The sequence below is a fragment of the Alosa sapidissima genome, chromosome 17, assembly GCF_018492685.1.
Source record: "Alosa sapidissima isolate fAloSap1 chromosome 17, fAloSap1.pri, whole genome shotgun sequence".
NCBI classification, from domain to species: domain Eukaryota; kingdom Metazoa; phylum Chordata; class Actinopteri; order Clupeiformes; family Clupeidae; genus Alosa; species Alosa sapidissima.
The window spans coordinates 15147835-15168377 of NC_055973.1; the positions used below are offsets into that span (position 1 = coordinate 15147835).

At 40.6% G+C, this 20543-nt stretch overlaps 1 protein-coding gene across 3 annotated transcripts in view; it reads right to left on the bottom strand.

Moving 5' to 3' along the window:
- Nucleotides 1-18421, bottom strand: part of LOC121688522 (activin receptor type-2B) — a 42002-nt gene extending 23581 nt beyond the window's left edge. The window contains exon 1 of one of the 3 annotated variants that reach the window (XM_042068162.1): nucleotides 18394-18421. In XM_042068162.1, coding sequence (XP_041924096.1) covers nucleotides 18394-18403 — 10 coding nt within the window. In that variant the 5' untranslated portion in view covers nucleotides 18404-18421. Of the gene's footprint in view, nucleotides 1-16861; nucleotides 17346-18393 lie in introns of those variants that run through there. The other 2 variants (XM_042068159.1, XM_042068161.1) reach the window with 2 other exon arrangements.
- Nucleotides 18422-20543: the final 2122 nt, after the last annotated feature.

The following is a 20543-nucleotide window of genomic DNA, read 5'->3' on the forward strand; positions in this document are numbered from 1 at the left end:
ACCTGGTCATGTTAGTGAATGCAGCCTACAGATGAATGGCCCATTATTACATGGCCATATGCCTCACGGGAGCATCTTCTAGCCAACCAACTCCTACACAAAGCCCACGGATGTGACTGTGTGCCTGCATCATGCTAGTCCAAGTCCTCTCATCTTCAAAGTGCACAGGGTGCCATGAGAGTGCACACATTTCAGTTCTTTGAAGCTCCACTGTCATGTGTGCATTTAAAAAAATCTATATGATCGCACACTAAGCTCATTTGCATTTGTATAGGTGTCTGGCTGACCTATGAGCCTCATACCCACAAAGAGACTATGACCAGTCCCCTTTTGCATTAGAATGCACACACACACACGCACACACATACATATATGTATGTAAGTATGTGTGTGCTTGTGCGCACATATATATAAGCACACACACATCTATCTGCCTCCACAGGCAAATATGCATACCCATGGTTATGTGTTGGCAAAAAATGATCACAATCAATTTCTCTTTCCATCCCAAATGAATAATTCCCTCTCTGATAAACACAATCTTCTGCCACCACCAATTGTGTTTTATTTTTTAAACATGAACGAAACGTGACAAGCAGATGTTTAAGGTTGTGGTCTAAAATGTGCCATTAATGAATGTCACATTAAATACTAGAAATGTACCTGGATCTGAACATTTCTGTACTTCACCCAATTACTCTGCTTTTCTCACAAAGACAACAAAGAACACCCATATTAATATTCGAAAGGCTCAATATTTTCCTGAGGTAATAAACAAAATATGTTGTGCGGCTAAATTAAATGGTTCCAACTTATTACAGAGCTGACTTGTTAGAGAAAGCTGGGTAAGTGGTCTGGTAGGTCTGGCTGTTTCATTGTTCACGCTAATTTCTTACATGAAAGGGTAGTCCCAGTCTTTCTACTCATTGTTGTGAAACTGTGCCACTGCCAAACTGCCAAATCACCTCCTCGACACAACTGTTAATATATGCTGATTGTGGTGTGAATGCATGCTGGCAGAGTTCACAGAGTCCAAGGGAAAGCACTCATATGGCAGGTCTTCACCCTGAAACACAGACCACTGGAATGACTCAAAACAACAGGAATCTTAAAAACTGTCAAACACTGCAATGTAAACAAGAAGAACAACTCTGACAAAGGTGGAGCATTACTTCTGCTTCGGAATGTTTCAAACACAAGCATACAACTCTTCATACCGAATGGCCGAAATGTTCATTTGCTACTCGCATTTCGACATGATCTCATCTCCTATGCTGAAGCGCAGCGAACATCTGTTTATATTTTGGAGAGAACAGGGGATGACATAAATGACAACACTGACATCAGCCCATTCAGCGGAGACCAGGAGGCCTGAGAACGTGCTGCCACAGCTCTCATTCACACAAGGCCCTTTATTTTAAGAAGCAGACGTGGGGGTGGGGGGGAGAAGGGAGTGAGTGAGGGGGGGGGGGGGGGGGGGGGGGGTCGGGGGGGGTTGAGAAAGAGCCACAAAAAGGAAGAAAAATCTCAAAAAGCTCTTCAGCCCTCTTTACTCTCCCACCTCCAACAAGGCTCAGTCAGTGGCTGGCTGGCAGGCAGCCAGCTGGATGCCAAAAAGGGTTTTTCCTTCTCTGCCGCTCCCCCTCATTCAGATGCTAACTCTAACACAATTCTATTTATAGCCGCTGGCACGACACCAACCACAACTCAAACCACATAACCACGGTGCATGGAGGGGGGAGGAATAGGATCATAATTCTAATCATTATAATGATACACAAAAGAGAGGCAGCTGAGAAGGAAAAACAATAAGACGAAACAAGTTTGGGAAATCTGGGAGCCTGACTGCTCTCTGCCTGTGCTGGCACATGATCTGAAGACGAGAGGGAATCTGAGGTCAGCCGGGCTCTGGGAGGCTAAAGCAATAAGGCGTGCTGCGGCAAAGGAGAGAAAAAAAGAAACACGAAAAGAAAAATCGCTCTCTCTTGCCATCAAAAAGGTGAACATGACGTGGATCCCGGAGACCTCATTTCACCTCCAACAGTGATTTCACATGAGGCGGTGAGGCATTTCTTAAAGTGGGTCACGACCACCCCAGACACATTCTGTAGGCACGTACATTTTGTGGCTTAATGTATGTGACATTGGAAGAGTCTCTCCTCCTCCGCAGCAACTAACTGAGACAGTCAAGCAAGGTGAAGGCCTACACCACACACCACCACACGCACACACACACACACACAGCCCTGACATTTTAAAGTATTTTCCATCAATTGGCTAAATGTACCTATGCTGGCATTCTGCTAGGCTAAATCAGGACTTAAAATGTAGGTGGTGTGGTGTGCCATCACCATAATATAGCCTCCAATGTTGGCCATGTCCATCTCCTGTTAGAGAACAAAAGTTGTAAACACTAAAGATGCAAAGATTGATCAGCCATGAGCAGAGTGGCTGATCAGTCTCGCATATTCAATTCTGTGACAGTTAAATTGACATACTCGTGCCGTACGATGGTTTGTGAAGCGTACACAGTGGCATCGACAGTAATGCCCCCCCCCCCCCCCCCCCCATTTCTTGTTTCTGTAATTTTGTGGACAAAAAAAGACAATCCCTCCACAGACTATAACTGAGAAGACACAACAGACTATACATTTCATCAAGTAATTCTTCTTTACACTGCTCGATCAAAACTGTTCATAAAATTAGAATAGACACTTATATGTGTGTGTGCAAAAATGTAGTTTAATCAATGACACAGAAAATAAAGCCCCACTTCCCATTTTCTTGGCTACAATTCATATCATTCTGCAGTTTTGAGAGCCTGTACAATGAGAGAGCCTGGATATCACCTTGTTAATTATTATTAATATACTTAAAATATTGTAATTTTGTGCATGACTGCAACTTGTGAGTCCAACCCACTCATTACTACCCACAGAGTTCAAATACAATAATAAAGAGCAGATTTTCTTTTGACAGAAAATGAAGATGTCTATGAGTTGTGTTTGGGCAATTTAAGATAGTTTTCCCATGCAGATCTTGGTTGTAGTTGTTCAGGCCTCATTTCTAAGCATGTGGTCACCTCTGACATTTCCATAACAAAAGAATGCCCTTTCTGACATTCTCCCTCTGTCAATGTCTACATCTACTATGGATGACCACCTCCCTGAGCACACAGCCCCAAATGACTAGAATATTTTCACTACAATTCCATCTGGAATGTTTATTGCTCCCAATATAGCCGAGTCGCAATATAGCAACAATATAGCAATATATTGTTGATGACCACAGCGATAAACTCTTCATTTATCTACTCTACAACTTCTTAAGAGCCAAGAAGTCACTGCCATATTGTTGATGGTGACAAGACAATTATATAAACAGATCCTTGTCAAAGTCCATTTAAAGTTAAATTCACATTCATTTTCTGTGAATACATGGAGAGAGGACACGGGTTCAAAAACAGGGAGACATTCATCATGAAAATGAATGATGAAATGGTAATGCATGGAAATTATTCTCTCATAGTAATCCTAATTGTGTAATCCTAATAAACATGTGTACATCAAAACTAAGGTGCATTCTGAAAATCCTGAAAAATAATAAACAATGGCAACCATAGGTGGGCTGAAGAATCAATTCATATTCGACTACAATAGAGACTCCCAATCTGATATAGCACTTAATGTTATGTTGCAGCAACCATGTCTCTGAACAGAGCAGGCAGTTCTAATTGTGCCTCACACATCTGCTTTTCCTTCATAACATCAATTTGCATGCACACCCCTAGCAGGCAGCAAGGTTTATTACATGGAGTTTTTTTGGTGTGATAAAGCACTTTCCAAGCAGCTGGGAAACTGACTAATGATAAGCCGTCTTCAAATCTATCAAAAACATGTCAAGGCTTCTGAGAGAATGACCCTTCTGGGATTTGCTAATACTAACTCGGTTATGCCATTAATTGTTGAAGACAGAGGGTCTGTCGCTTTTGCCCTGAATTTCAAGGCAAAGTGGATCAGAGCAGAAACTGGCGTGGTCAAAAGGAGGGCCCGGTGACGGACTGCGACAGCTGGGGATCGAGACAGAGACGGAGAGGTCACCAGAGGGGCCTGGGAGTCACGATTAAACACTGCATACCTCCATCTGGAGACGGGAGAATGAGGAAACGAGACAAGCATCTGCCACATCTCCATCTCAAAACCCCCCAAGTCCGACCAGAAGGAAGGCCGCATAAATAATGGGCTCGGCACAGACGTAAGGGGCATGGCCAGTCTGCAACCTGCTCAAAGGTCTGTCTCTTTCAGGAGACAACCTGGACCACGGGTCTGATATTGAATGTCCCAAAAGGGACTCACACTGTTGTATTGAATTAGGATTTTAACATTTTAAATCTCAACATGTAGCAATATCTGTGTGCAAAAAAGAAGAATATCACCCTTTCAACCACCTAGCCTCTGTAATATATGCAAAATTTATATTTTACTCCGCAATCTAACTAACTGAACACTACAAATATGGGTAAATATGCATACCCATGTACCATGCAGAGCAAAATAAATATACTAATGGGCTTGAGACTATATTTATAAACTAACAAGAGTTACTCAGTATAAAACAATATCTTCATATTTAATAATGAGCTTTTAAATGTCATAGGTTCTTATTTATCATCAATTAATCAATCAATATATTTTCAATACTAATCCTTAGCAATGGTCCTGTATGCCACCTCAACCCCACTACAAATCAATGTTTACAGCTGTTTCATTTGGCTTCTAATTCTTTGCAACAGTGGTACATTTGTTCCCTCTCGCAAGGAAAAAAACATGTGGATCACAGGGAGATTGGTGTCAATACCCTAAAAGTGTCCACCGGCCCTCCCACCTACACCCTGCCCCCCCCTGCCGCCCACAGCATGAGGCCAGGGCTCAACAAACAGACCTTTGCTGCCTGACATATCTCCGCACAGACGGAGGGACACAAAAGCAAAAGGGGGCCTCCACAGGGGCAGGGCCTGCCTCACCAGACAGGGGCCCCAGCCTCGCACACAAATGGCCCCCAAAGGGAGACGCAGCGCTCTCAGTTCCTGCCCAACCCCCAAGCTCTGCCTCTCTCTCTCTCTGTCGGTCTCTCTCTCTCTCTCTCTCGGTGTCTCTCTCTCTCTCTGTGTCTCTCTCTCTCTCTGTCTCTCTCCCTCTCTAATATGCTGTTGTAACTGAAGTAGACAAGGTCAACGAGAGGAACACAGGGGAATCAGACTGATTTGGTGTCACATACAGTAAAGTGGACACAATCTCAGGCAAGAAAATAGACACAATCCCATTGCTCACGTTTCTGACATTGTTAAAAACACCAATGGCAACACACCTAAACAGCCCCCCAACACCACGTTGTAGCCTACTGTAAATAATGGCAGATTGCCTTTGACCCTTACTCAACATTTGTGGTAGAAAATGTAGGCCTAACAAAAAACTAAATGATACGAAATGATTTATCCATCGTGGAATGTGTTCATGTATGATTCCATGCCTGTGTCTGTACCACTGTGGCATGTTGGGGTTTTAATTAGCGGTGTAACACTGCATGAAAGTAGCTTCCCGCTACAACTGTAAAACATAACACAAGAATGTGTCACACATTAGCCATTTGCTGAGGGAAAAGTTCCTCATGAGCTTTACACATGCTCAACTAATCCCATCCCTCCACATATTCATAAGGGCTTTGAGTGCTGTGTGTGATGTACGATACAGCCTACGCAAGATAAGGCCTGCTGAATATCATTGTTTATGTACCACATTCCACCCATGAAGCTTTGCCCTGATAAGCGCTATCGGCAGAGGTAAACAAACGCGAGGACGAGAACAGTGTGCCTTCTGAACAGCACGCGACCAAGCGGGAATGTTCGCAATTATTCAGCGCACTTCAAACGCCGCGGTCGCACTCCACACAATAACTGGAGCTAAGCACACAAGAAATGAATCAAGGAAGCAAGCGAGCGAGCGACTGATCCATTTCTCATCACTTAGAGATTCACAGAGAACTTGAAACCAAAGATTGTGAGCTTTTCATGACTTTATGATCTGACTGATAAAATGGTTTTAGAAACGTAACAATTGACTTTAATAACAACCCACTGAGAAGAAGCAAGTATAATTTGTCAGTCATACTTTTCTTGAAAAAGTGATCTATACCCAAATCAATTTGGATACTGAATAGTTCCCATGTAAAACTTTAATAAATACTCGACATATTGCCAGGTGAGAATTGTACAATCAGTAACAAGAGACCCATGAAAAATGGATGGCTCTCATCCCTCAAGCAGTCATGTGAAGAAACATTTATCTTTCAATACTGCCTATTATTGCAAATGTACAAATGTGCAAATGTACACTCATTAGGCCTGACAATACACCATAGAAGTAGTTTGGAAGCCAACCCGAGGCCAACCACGCCGACAAAATTTGAGTTCAGGAAATTCGGTCAAGAGTCACTCCATTGTCCAGTAGGGCTGCACGATTTGGGGAAAATATCTAATTGCAATTGTTCTGACAGATATTATTGCGATATGATTTTTGAATGTCAATGAATTGATTCAGTTCAATATTTGTGCTACCCCTGGTTGGTGAGCACACCTGGTGCACAAGAAACACAGCACCCCCGACAGACTATGAAGCTCACCAATCAGAATTTCTGTGCCCCTCACACACTACTTGTTTTTTTAATCAGGGCAGCAGTTTTCAGATTACATTATGTGCTTATATAATTGCAAAGGGGTTCTCCACTGTTGTAGAAAGAAATGGCTGATCTTTAATGCAATATCTACACGGTCCATTATCAGCAACCATTCCTCCAATGTTGCAAAGGCACATTCTGTTTACTAATCTGATATCATTTTAAACTAACTGAGAAAACATTGGAGAACCCTTGCAACTATGTAAGCACATAATGTACTCTGAAAACTGCTCCCCTTAGTAAAAAACAATGCAAATGATCTCAGCTGGTATTCTGTCTATAACGGAGTGGAATGGGAAAGTGTCTCCAAACTTTTGACTGGTAGTGTACATCAAGCCATTCCTATAGATGTACATATTCCCATCTTCCCCATATGCCATTTTAGTCCTATGAAAATGACCAAAAACTACACTTCACTTTATCCTTAATATCCTCATGCACATTTATTGTGGAGATCTTGAATATTGGCACAACATTAATAAAGTATTGCATTTGCAGACAACATGCTGATTGATGTCATGTGTGGGTACAAAAACACAAAGTTGACAAAACCCTCAGTATCACTCGTTTTGCACTTTGTTCCAAATCTAGGACCTTAAAATGAATGGGCATGCAGTACAAACTTTGAATGATCCAGTCATAATAAGTACATGTTTGTCTTCCATCCTACAAAGTTTTTAGCCCCGCCCACAACATTTGAGGTCGGGAAGTTCAATCTGGCATTGCTCCGTTGTGGTAGCCTAGAAATCTAGACGCACCCTAGCGGCAGCAAATTAAATTTGCTGCCAGGGCAAATTAAATTTGCTGCCAGGGCTAGTCTAGCAACTCTCCGTTGGCTTGTGAGCTCGAAAAATTTAACTTCTATCAGGCCAATCAAATCGTGTATAGAGTCAGGCGGGCTTAACATAATGATTGATGGCAGAGTTGCAACGATTTGGCTTGAATTCCCTGCTACTTGAATGATGATGTTGCTGTTGGCGAACAGTGTGACACGAGTTAAGCTTTTATTAAGTTGGCAAAAGTTTGAATTAGCCAACTAGCTCCGCTGGTGGGAAACGCATGGGACTCATAGCGCTGTCCTATTGCGTGCAGAGAGAATTTGAAAGACAACCGATTATCCCGCCCCTCGGACTGAGCACTGCGAACGGTGAGTGCCCAGACCCTACATTTTAATGTGGGTCTGGCTCGTCAGGCTACCGTTGTGGAGCAACTCTGCTCGAACCTAAACTGTTCGGACCAATCAAATTGGGCTTTACGATGATGGACAGGTGAGCAACAGCGCCTCATCTATCATGTCATCTGAGCACGCTTAGGTTGATTTAGTTTGCAACAAAAACACTGTGGCTAGAAGGAGACAGATGGCTTCTAAGACCCTATATGGAAAAATGCATATTATTTCAATGAGATTTTATCACTGAAAACTATTATTTCTGAAAACTTTGGCCAAAGTTGAGATGTGGGAAAACTCATGGTTTCACTTTCATCAAGGGAAAACCGCGTGTTGCATTGTGACATGTTGTTCCCTCGTTCGTTTGAAATCTCTAATTGACCACCTGTTCGAGGATTTGCGACAGCCTTTCCCAGCTGTTTATAACATATTTGTAGCATATCGGTTCAAGTTTTCAAGTTCAAGTTTATTTATATAGCACATTATCATACAAAATGTCATTCAATGTGCTTAAAAGAAACCAAAATAAAAATAAAAGATTAACGGCAATAATAATAGTAATTAATACAATAAAATAGATCAAGGGGGAAATAAGACTGAATGAATAGGAGGTAAAATAGAAATAAATAAATAAATAAAAATAAAAAAACCTAAAAACGAATCAATAAATGCAGAATGAAAAAGTTCAGTTTTTAGTTTCGGTGTTCAACAGAATTATTTTTAAAAACGGAGGGAAAATATATCAGTTTTTTCCTAATAGCCTACCCTGCTACGTATCTCTTAGATTTCGCTAACGGGTGTTGTAGGAGATATTGACGGCACAATAACTTTTACAAAAGAACGGAAAACAATGTTAGGTATTTGTGAAGAAGAAGGATGATTTGTGTGTTCCTACATGTCACGGTAAGCTATTTCGCTGCTCTGATTGGTTAGGTCTATCCAATTGAATGCAGAGTAGAGGTCTGCACTCCCCCGGTAGACCTGCGGGTCCCGACGCAAAAAAGAGTGCGGCGCGGGACAACTTTTGAAAGCTTTTTGCGGGAGCGGGCGGGTTGAGAGCGGTTCGTTCGCGGGTGCGGGACAAACCGATGATTCACTGCACTCCCGCAAATTAAATATGTGCGTAAAATTTAATATGGAAATGATTAAAGTAGTGTTCATAACTATAGTTCAGCTGGATGTTCTGTTAGGCAGCATTAAAAAACGGGGTTTAAGCATAACTGACGGATAGCAGGCCTATAGCCTATAGGCCCTATATTGTCGTTTACGTGGGTTCAATTTGTTCCTACTGCTCATTGTCAAAACTCGAAATCGAAAGCATGACAGAGGAAGAGGGCACCAGACTAGGCCTACTTCAGTTGTTCAGTTGTCTACATTCAGAACTAAGAAACTGACATCTGGAGTCTCTCAGGTGTGTGTGCTCCTTTCGTGAGACAGAAAGAAAAACTGAATAGGCTATCCCTCCTGCATGCGGGCTTTAGCGGGCATGAGCGGGACATCATGTTACAGATGCGGGCGGGAGCGGGACTAAAAATGACACATTAATGCGGGAGCGGGCGGGAGTGGGACAGAATATTGCGGGAGTTGGCGGGATGAAAAATCAGTCCCGCGCAGACCTCTAGTGCAGAGGCATTCCTCCCCTGTATCGGTTCAAACACGCCCCATAATTGCGTCCCAATGGAGCAGTATCAGACTCGTATTCTGACTTGAATTTGAGTATGACAACGTCAGGCTACAAAGTTTGAGCAGGCTAGGAATAATACTTTAAGATATTATTACCCAAACATGGCCTGGCTCCAAGATAAGGCAGTTTTGAGTGTATAAAAAAAAAAAAGAGGTGAAACCATGTATGAAACCATTGGATTTAACAAAACTATTTTACAAGTCTTATTTCTGGGACCTAAACATTGTAGACAAACTCTTGAGATGGTACAGCAACCATTTCCCTGGATTCTGTCTGATTGGACACAGAATGACCCAACTACTCTACCATTTTAAAGTCAATTGATGTTTTCCCAATAAGAATTTCTTTTTTGAGCTCACTCACTTATTCTATTTATAAAGTTTAAACAAGCACCAAGCACATGTGTTTGCTTTCTAGAGCAAACCACAATTTGGAATGTTTGGACATTACTTTGGAATGTGACCGTTTTGATCTCCACTTATCATATTAGCTCATATGTTAGATGTGGGTTTCAGGGATCTGCAACAAGTTAGGATGGAAGCCAAAGAGTAAATGACAGATTAATGGATTCCACATTGGTCCACATTCAGGACTGAAGTCAATTACGGTCAATGAGCAGCTCCAATGAATACACTACTTCCTGTGTTTGCCTAGCATTTCACGATATAGTGCAAACCCTGAGCAGCATGAGATGACAAACACAAAAGGGGGAAAACTGGAAAGCAAACAGGACATCATCTACTGATATATCTTTTTACATCAGAGGGAATGATGTCATTCATCATTGAGATAGTAAGCAGTTAATGATTCAGTGGAAATGCATGGATTCCAGTGTCTTCTAGTAGCAGCAACTGGAATCCATCCATTTCCACCGAATTATTTTTGGAATCTGATCCCTCATCATACCTGTTCATTCTTACTCGACGCTCGACTTATCGTGACTAAATTCAAGATGGCTGCAAACGCTAAACTTCGTGAAGATACTGTCTGTATAAATCGTCTTGTAAGTAAACTACCAGTGCTTTTTCAAAGTTCTCAATGTCTCGTTTTAAATGTCAGGGCCCTCGGAAGTCTACCAATGAAGTGTGGAGATACATTGAACCTCGTAAATGGTGTAAAACAGTGATTTATTTGCATGGCTAGCCCGATGCCGAAGCACCACTATTGAAAAAGCTGTTGGTAGCATCTGCTAACTAGCGCCAGATTTTGGAGTGCAGGGGACAAGCCGAGATGGGCTATGAGACATACGTTCACACTCGGTATCATGTTCCAATACACTTTAGGTCAATATCACACCGGAATTCTCCTTTAAGAATTTTTCACATTAGCCCTTTTTTTACTGTCACATGATGCCCATGTATCCATTCCCAGGCCAAAATGAAGCCTTTTCATTCATATGGGCATATACAGCATATTTTAGCTAGTGTATCTATGAAGAATCCATAGCTCCATACAGCTATTTCACTTGTTTTAGATGTCACTCATCTCTGGACCATGCAATTGATCTGATCAGTGCTGTGAGAACAGACTGCTTGTGAAACTTGTAAGTCATAAGATGCAAAGATGGCTCAATGAGGGTTCAGTTTGTGTTGGCACTATCCAACAAATACACATTTGCCGCCGCCACTCCTCCACCACTCAAACTAACTCTGGCAACAGGTAACAAATGTCAAAGAAAATGGGGCTTTGCATTGAGACAATAAGAGACAATATTCTAAGAGCCATGCGCATCATATTACACTAACAAGACATTCTAAGGACCCTGAAGCAACAAATCTGTTGTTTTAGCGACATAAACATCAATAAGCCCCTGCATGCACGACAGCCTTTATATCTTACATAACCCAACTAAATGCAAACTCTTTGTGAACAATTTTGTCTAATGATCAAACATTGGAGAGCTTCAAACCAGTAACCTAATAATAGAAAAAAATGGAACTAGTGGACTTGGTCTACATATATTTAAGGTGAATCATTTCTTCAATACTTATTTATTTGAGACCTGACCTCTATAAAAAAACAACTGTGATATGGTCAAATGAGAGAATCATATAGAGAATCATATAGAACGACCATACAAATTATTGGGCAGAATGCCCAGTTATCTCAAATACCAAGCAAATCCAATCAACTGGACATTTTGAAAAATGAACACTGGAATAAAATTGTAATTAAGGGCATTTAAAATAAATGGTTTTATTCACTACACAACACTACTACAATGACTCATATTAGGGTAAAAGTATACTTGAAAGTATAGCTATGTTTGGGTCTGTGAACGATGCACATGACCATATTGGTGACCAGGATGGTCAGTGTAGGACTAGGGGTAGGATATTGCAATATTTCTGCTCACAATAAGCCAAATATTGGTAGATTTTTCAATAATACGTTCAATGTTTGTTAAACTAACATTTAAACATTTATCTAATCACCAATTGGTTTTCCAGATAATCACTACCCTCCATCTGCATGCGCGGGGTTCATTCCTTGCACTCAGTTTCATCTCAGTTGAGAAATTCTGTGATATTCTGTGTTGAAGACAATTGTCTTGCTCAGCACAGAGTATCATGGACACTGCTATACGGTGATACCACTGTTATTGTAGGTAACATATCATGACAGCATTGTATGTAAGCTTCCCTGTGTTCCCACCCTGCACAAACTGTGCAAGAGCATGCAAGTTTAAAAGCTCTGGCCCAGGCTCAGGAGAAAACAAATTCCATTTACATTATTCATTCAGCTTTTATTTCTAAGCTGATTAGATTACCAGCAACAACATTTTTAGGTAGGTAGCTATGCCTATTTACTTAGTTAACGGATATGAAGGAGTAGAGATATATGGATATTGATAAACAACAATCTTGCACTGAGTACTTGTACCTTCTTCCATCTTGCACTTAGCACTGACATATGTGTACATTGCAGCAAAACTAGAGTAACAAGGAGACATAAGTGTGCGCATCTGTGTTTTTGGACTATACTCCAAGACCCCTGAGGCTTCTCTGACCCACCATGCAATGAGCACTGGCCAGACCTTACACATCAACTTCTCTGACAACCAACCAACCAACCAACAAGTGCCCGTTTAAAAGTCGGATTGTGTGGCCCCTTGCATTCAAATCCCAGCCACCAAAACTACTGCACATACGTTCAGTGCTTCGGAACTCATTCAAAACTTTGCAACTTAAACATGTAAACAGGGTTCTTAAAATTGGTTGACACAATACAAAACCAGGTAAACTGCTAACCAAAGCCATGCAGGAGTAATTTAATCGGTCCTTCATTCCTGTATGGATGGAGGAATGGCCGCCCTAATAATTGAGAATTAGGACAAAACCATAAGATACACTAAAAACTACTATACTAACTGAGCATTTTCCATTCATCTAATCACCAGTCCACCATTTGACATCTAAGGCACCGTGTATTCAAAATGTAGCTATCATGGTCATACATTGTGAAACACTGATTATAGAAACAGGATAAGGACTTGTCATATATAATAGGCCTTCTGTCAATCTGTCTGTCAAACAGTCTTCTGTCAATCAGAGAACATTTGTGAGAAACATATACTTACATTTATTAGACTCAGGCCTAAAATTTTAACATAACTCCAACCTCTAATCAAAATAGGAAACCAAATATGGACTTTTGAAATGTGCTAATAAATAGCAATACAGTATCACATCTCCAATGTTAATAAAACTGACACAATGAAGTAGCCTACATTCCATATGATTACATCTTTGCACAGTCATCAAAGCTGTTGTTTTACATACTACACAAAGGCCAATATGTTTGATCCAGTCAGGTCAGGAATAATAGCACTAGTGTTCCTACCAGCAGCAATCAAATAGAAAGGCAATCAAATGAAGAAACATACAACGACAGTCATTTTAAATCAAAGAAACAACTTTCATCCTATATAGGTTATTGCCATTCTCAAGGAGGACTTGCTGTGTGATATCACTATGGGCTTTTCAAGAGACACCAATCAGGTTTTGGAGGAAAGAGCTTGCTTTTCCTTGATTTCCCTGTCCAAAGACAGTACCACACACACACAAAATTTGTAACACTGAAGCAACTCTCATGAATTTTCAGACTCTGCATCTTTGATCCCAGGCCGGGAAAAAATAGACACTGTCTCTTTAAATTCCTGTTCTTGCCAGAGGCAACCCATCCCCCATCTCCCACAGTGGTACCCCTCTCCATGCTCCCTTCCCTTCCCCAATGCAGCCCATGCAGCACAGCATTTAGCTGAAACACAATGCAAATAAACATATGCATGCCATTGTAACATTATATATATGATTAAATGCCTATGGAGGTTCTAACTGTGTTGAGGTACTCTAAAAAGGTGGCTGATTCTGCACAGAGAGCAATCAATCCTTACTGCTCCTCCCCTCCCCCACTTCCACTACATCATGTGGCCAAACCTTTGAAAATCCAGCCCTGTGCACACGCACGCGCACACACACATAGGCACAGGCACAGGCACGCACACACACACACACTTAACACAATGCAACTGATTTAGTCCTTGCTGGATGACACCAATGCAACATAGCATTCCAAACCCAGATCCAATCTCACACACATTCACACATAGCCATTCATACACATATTAATATGCAACACATTCATGGATCGTCTGGCATGGTCAGTCCACAATCACACACACACACGGAGAATAAGGAAGGAATAAGGAAGAAGCAGCCCTCGCATTGCCTGATGCCATGCAGTCAAAAGGAATTTGGGGACAAACACAGTCTACACTCTCTCTCATACCTGCTAACAGAGCCTTAAGAAAAATAACTGACACAGCTAAGAAGCATAGCTCGGCAATCAGAAAGCAAGACAAAGCAGACCAGGGCATAGGAATCTTTTGTTTCCGAGTCTGTGTTCAGAAAGACAAACCACCCTCGTCTGCCTTTTACAACCCTGGCTGTTGGAGGCCACAGAGGATGGAATGCACTCACTGAAGACCATTACACAATACAGACGGCAGCCAAAACATCAACGTTTATGGGCCCCCTCACAGCATTGCAAAAGCATTTACAATTCTGGCATCAATGATCTGAGTATTGGGGAGGGTGGCGTATTGGGAGCAGTTGTGTTTCATTGCTAGTGCAGCCACCACAATTGAAAGCCTGTTCAGTACAAGACAAATTCTTAATTCTACAAAGTGCCATGACACAAATGTAACTGAGCAAGCAAGGCTATATCCATTATGATTATGAGGTGATGGGTGACCTAGACTGAAACCAGTGGCAATGAAGAAGAGAGATATATTCTTTGAAGACTATTTTGTTAGCTTGAATGTAAGACAAGGACATGTCTATAATCTAAAAATCTGTTCAGCATATAAGCAGCCAAATTATTATTTGAGTTAATTTTAAAAGGCAAACAATTAAATGCTGATCTAATGAATGGAATACAAAAAAGTGGAAAAAATTGGGAATTTTGGGAAGGACAACCCAAATGTACCTTCAAAATGCAAATACAGCTACACACAACAACGTTGTCAACTTACAAAGTAACATGGGATACAATCATCTGACAGAAACAGGTCCATGTGCTAGCCTACAATAATATTTTCTAATAAAAGACTCAGATCATCTAGCATAGGATTGGTTGTTTTCGGACATTTTCATTCTCTTTGGCACTTTCTACAGAAGTCAGACGTTGTATTATTATAAAATGCTTAAACTAAGAAACATATGAGCACATAATCAGGTGGTTTTACGTGATTCTCATAATGAAAACTCGCATTCAAGCGAAAAAGTAGTAGCCTAACATTCTTTTAAAACGATTTTTACTAATCCCGGGGAAACACTATGCTTATTGTGACGCAGTTCATAAAGTTATTGTCCAATCAATGTTATAAAATGAAAAAGACAACAGTTGAGGCTAAATGCATTTGTCCTGAATATCCCTTTGGTGGCAACAGTGCAAATATCGTGAGGTTCCGCATCGAAAGGAAACCTTCGAAAGGAAAGCTTCCCCCAACTGAACACATAATGTGACATTATACCATCAGCAGTGTTGTCTGCCCTGTAAGACAGCATCCTTGCGTTAACACAAATTTATCAAAACCCAGCGCTGAGAACCTGGGCAAAGTGAACACATACACAAAAGAACCATTTCTACACCCCCACCCCCTATGTACCCCTCCCCCCAAAGTCGTCAAAACAAGGAGGGAACTGCACAACAAAAGGGTCGGGGTGGACAAATAGCCTAAATGTAAATCTTTCGATAGTTGATTTTTTTGTGCGACTGTTGTAAATATTACTTTTGAAACAAAAACAAAAAACTACATCCAACGTGCAAATCAGTTGCCATTTACTTGGCCAAACCTGATTACAAATACTTGCATTGGACAGATAGGCCCATGTCTAATTGAATACAGCCAATAATTAAATTGAAACCACAAATATCACACATTTCCTTGCACTGTAGCGGGATGGTGTGAATCTGAATAGTCAGGCGAGTGAAGATTTCACAGCAATATCATTTCCAGCTAATTAAAATGTGCAATGCATGCAAATGCGAAAAACAGACGTAACCACAATGAAAATCAACCAGGCCAACAATACTATCAAAACCTGAAACCACAATACATTTCTGTAACAGGCCACATGACCAGCACCGTAAAAGACAATCGCTGGTCCAGTTTCATTCATATTTCAGCTAGCCTACTAGGCACTAGGGGTTGGGGAGAGGTGCTTGGATAAAATGCACGATCAAATCAGCCAGATCACTCCTTGCAGCTCATAACATGTAAAATATCCACTTATCCAAGGAAGTGCTCCTGGGTGTATGGAGAAACTGCCAACGTCTTAATTTTGCATTGAAATGGGCTGAAGCATGCTATATTAGTAAAGCAGCAAAGTGGTTTTATTTGCCATCATATTAATGTTGTCTGGTAGCCTACTGATCTGAATCACCATGCAGCCGATGTAAATCTCAATTTAAAGTCATTCGTGTTTTGCTTAACAAATGATCTGGATATATTCAACTGAAATGGTTAGCTTTCAGATCAATGATCTGTCTGCGATTAGTTAGGCAACGATTAATCAAATAGCTCAATTTAAACATTTGACACTAGTCCAAAGAAGTGTATCTGCGCCTTCCTTAAGTGTGAAGCCTACACACACATGCACTGGATAATGAAGTCTATTACTTTAGAGTATTATTTTTAAAAGGGTAGTATAGGTAAATGTAATTCCTTGGGCAGTCGCTGCAACTAATAAACGCATAAATTGTGGTCTTACCTGCACAAAAAGTTCCCAGAAGTGCAAAAGTCACCCAGGAGGCAAACATATTCCTTTAATGAAAAAGAGTGGCGCCGGATTTTCCACTTTGTAATCTCGTTTCCTTCGCGAACATTTAAAAAAGATGATCGGTTCAACACTACGAGCCAAATGACCCACGGCCTTCGATGTCCACCGCACCGAGAGTTTGCCTTGCTTTTGTGCGTACAGCCCCCGATGCAACAAAATTGCACGGGCTATAACAACTTTAGAACGTACACAAATCCATCTGGAAAAGATCGATCTATTCCATCTACGACGAACAAAATAAAAACAAACCAATTATACTATTACATGTATCGGTTAGTCGTTATTCGTTGTGCGCATTCACCTTTTCCTCTGAAACCGAGAATGGCTAGGGACAGGGTCGGATTTTGACATACAAGAAACTGAACTGAGTCCAAAATGGCTTCTGAGAGGAGAGTAAGCACAGCCAGTAGGAAAACCCGGATGTTTAAATACAAAGAAAGGAATGCAATCAAAGTAGCCAGGGGTTGGAGAAGTGCAGCAATGCTTGCACGGGTAGAATGATCGGACGAGTAGTGAAGATATTAGGCTACAATATACAGACTTGCACCCAACTACGTCAGAATTAAAGGGCACTTCTCATAATGACGACAAGAATACTATCAGAAAACCGAAGATCCCTTAATATCTCTCATATAAACACGAATGAATTCCTTATAGTAGCCTGTAATAAACACATTATATAATTTGGGTCAGTGTAACGCTTTGTAGTGCTATGTTCTATTTGCAGAATTCACATGAAAAAATATAAAAATAGGCTTAAAAATCCGTTATCCATAGGACGGCACAGTAAATGGATTATTGTTGCTTATTTTCAATTGAGCACAGTTATGGTTTTCTGTTCAGAAGTTAAAAATTGAAATGATGCGTCAATTTTCTAATTTTCCTTTTTTGCGCTTGTGGTTGGACTGAACCACGAGCACCGGGGGGAGAACACCATCTAGCATCTCTACCATCAGCCTCTACCATCTAGGAAGAGAGCGCCGCCTGAAGTTGTTTGTGATTTTGACTCATTACTTTAGAGATTAATAACCAACACTTTTTGGGAGAAGGCACGTTAAACATAACTTTCAGCCTATGTTGAACATATCTACAGTAGGCTATATTTGAATACCATTGCCATGCCATAGCAAATAATTCCCCATTACCCCATTACTACGTTGCCATCGACGTAATTTTTGCTTATTTAACGCTTTACGCTAGACTAGGTTTCATTAGGCTAAACGAAGACACAACAGTGAGCCTAATTTATCAGTTTATCCATGTATTAATTTCAACAGCAAATAGCCTATTGGCCTGTAGGCTACTACGGCTCAAGTCCATTGGTAATGCTCATGTAGGTCTTCAAAGCCTCCCAGAACATAGGCTAGAACACATAGGCCTACTCATAAGTGTCAGGAAGCAGCAATGTCACCCTCTGCATCTGAAGTTCTGATCTCGAGCTGACATTATCAATCGCTTGGCACCTTGATGCATGCTGAACTGTGTTTGATAGCCCTCCATCTCTACATCCGCTGATAAAATGTGATCACCAACACCGCGCGCTAATATGTATCAGGTCACCCCCCCACGCGTGGTTCAGCCCAACAAAAACAGTAAAAAAAAGTCAAAACTTCAATATTAACTGAATATTACTTTTGTTTCCAATCCAGTTTCTGTTTTCTTTATTTTGCGTGACTAATGACACATTTGGAAAATAGCAGCAATTATCTATTTGCTGACCAAAACATGTGAAAATTGGGTTATTGAACACATTTTTTATTTGGATCAGATTACATTACATTACATTACGTTTAGCAGACACTTCTTGACCAAAATGACTTACTTATGTCAGCTATATTACCAGGGATCACAATGTCCCCGGAGCAACTTGGGGTTGAGTGCCTTGCTCAAGGGCACAACGGTGGAAGTCGGCAATTGAACCGACAACTTTCAGGCTACTGCACGTTAGCCCAGCTCCTTAACCACTACACTACCACCGCCCCCAGATGGATGGAGCAAATAGAACAAAGCACTGCAAAGCGTTACACGGACCCATTTGGTAAGCTCACTTCATTGGCCTATTTAAAACGTGTAATGTCACTTTGAATGTTTTTTGTATTTTTTTTATATTTGCAATAGTCAAGTTAGTTAATAAATAAATGAATACAAAAAATAGCACCTCTGGGAGCAAATAGCTAAGCCTACAAGAAACATTTTAATTATCTTAATAAAGAATTAGTTTTTAACATGCGGAATAATCTTAAATAAGCCTTTCAATGAAATGTTATACAATATGTTCCACTGATAAGTTTAAAATAGTTAAAGATATATCTTCAACTATTTTAAACTTATCACTGAAACATTTTCATAGGCCATCTATAGGCCAAATTTCTCTGAGATGGAAATGCATAGGCCAATGACTTGCATATACAGCACCAGGATTCATCCCATACAAGTGGAATTTACAACAAACTATAAAATATCTGAACACAGACTTTAGGTCTATATTTAATCTCCCTTAATGGTTGATTAATTTAATGCAAGGTATGATGTAACTTTAAGATAGGCCTACCAGCAACTCATTTGCACTGTGAAAGGCAAAATTTTTAAAGCAACACCAAAGAGTTTTTTGTACCTTAAAATAATGTTTCCAAAATCGTTTCAGTGGTTCATCAACTCGTAACAGGGTGAACGGCACTTCTGCATTCGCTTCACGGCCCTCTATCGGCTATAACCGCACTATGTAAGTTTGCCAGATCGGGTAGCGGATCTGTAGTTCGATGGAATGAGACATAAGAAACTACAAATTTGACTTGCATCTGATGTCGCAATACATCGTACTTTCATAAAATCATGCAACATATTCTACCTTGTCTGTGGACATTGTTATTTCCAAAGCCAGTGCTGGATAAACAAATAGTGCGCGCGACAGAGGAAAAGTTATTTGGTGTTGCTTTAAAACATGCATTCCATAGGATTGCCTCATTTTACAGAGATGTTTCTGCCTTTGAAATTATGTTTCCCTTTGAAGAAAACGAATCGATCAACCTGGATTTTTACAACCCCCACATCTTAAGTGCAATAGTGAGAAACTCTGAACATCAAGGCAAAGAGCTTTATGCTCTTCCATACTAAATAGGAATTAATAGGAATATTAGGGATGGATGTCAGCAGATGCACATTTAAGTTTCTTTATTTGTGTCCTCAAGTAATGCCAATAATCTTGGCTCCAAACACATCTATTGAATCTTAAAACTGTTTGAGGGGGAAAAAAGTTTAGTGTTTGATGAGGCTTCCATAAAAATAAAAATAAAACTTCTTCAGACTGTCTTGATTACAACTGCATGAATACTTTACAACCCATAAAGTCCTTCAGAGGCAAATATTTTTCCATCACAAGCCAGATTTGCCATTTGGAGCGCCGTACAGAGCTAAACAGCATTTAAATGACTTTATGAGGACATTAAGTCTAACCAGTTTAATAGTTGTTATCTTGCATTAGCAGCAACTCGAGGCAATATGTCTGTATTAGTTTGCCTCTTCAAGTGTCTCAGCAGGAAAAGCTTGAACAGGGAGAGTCCTTTTTTGTAGTAAACTACAGTCATACAATACAGTAACAGTGAAGAGTCAGCCT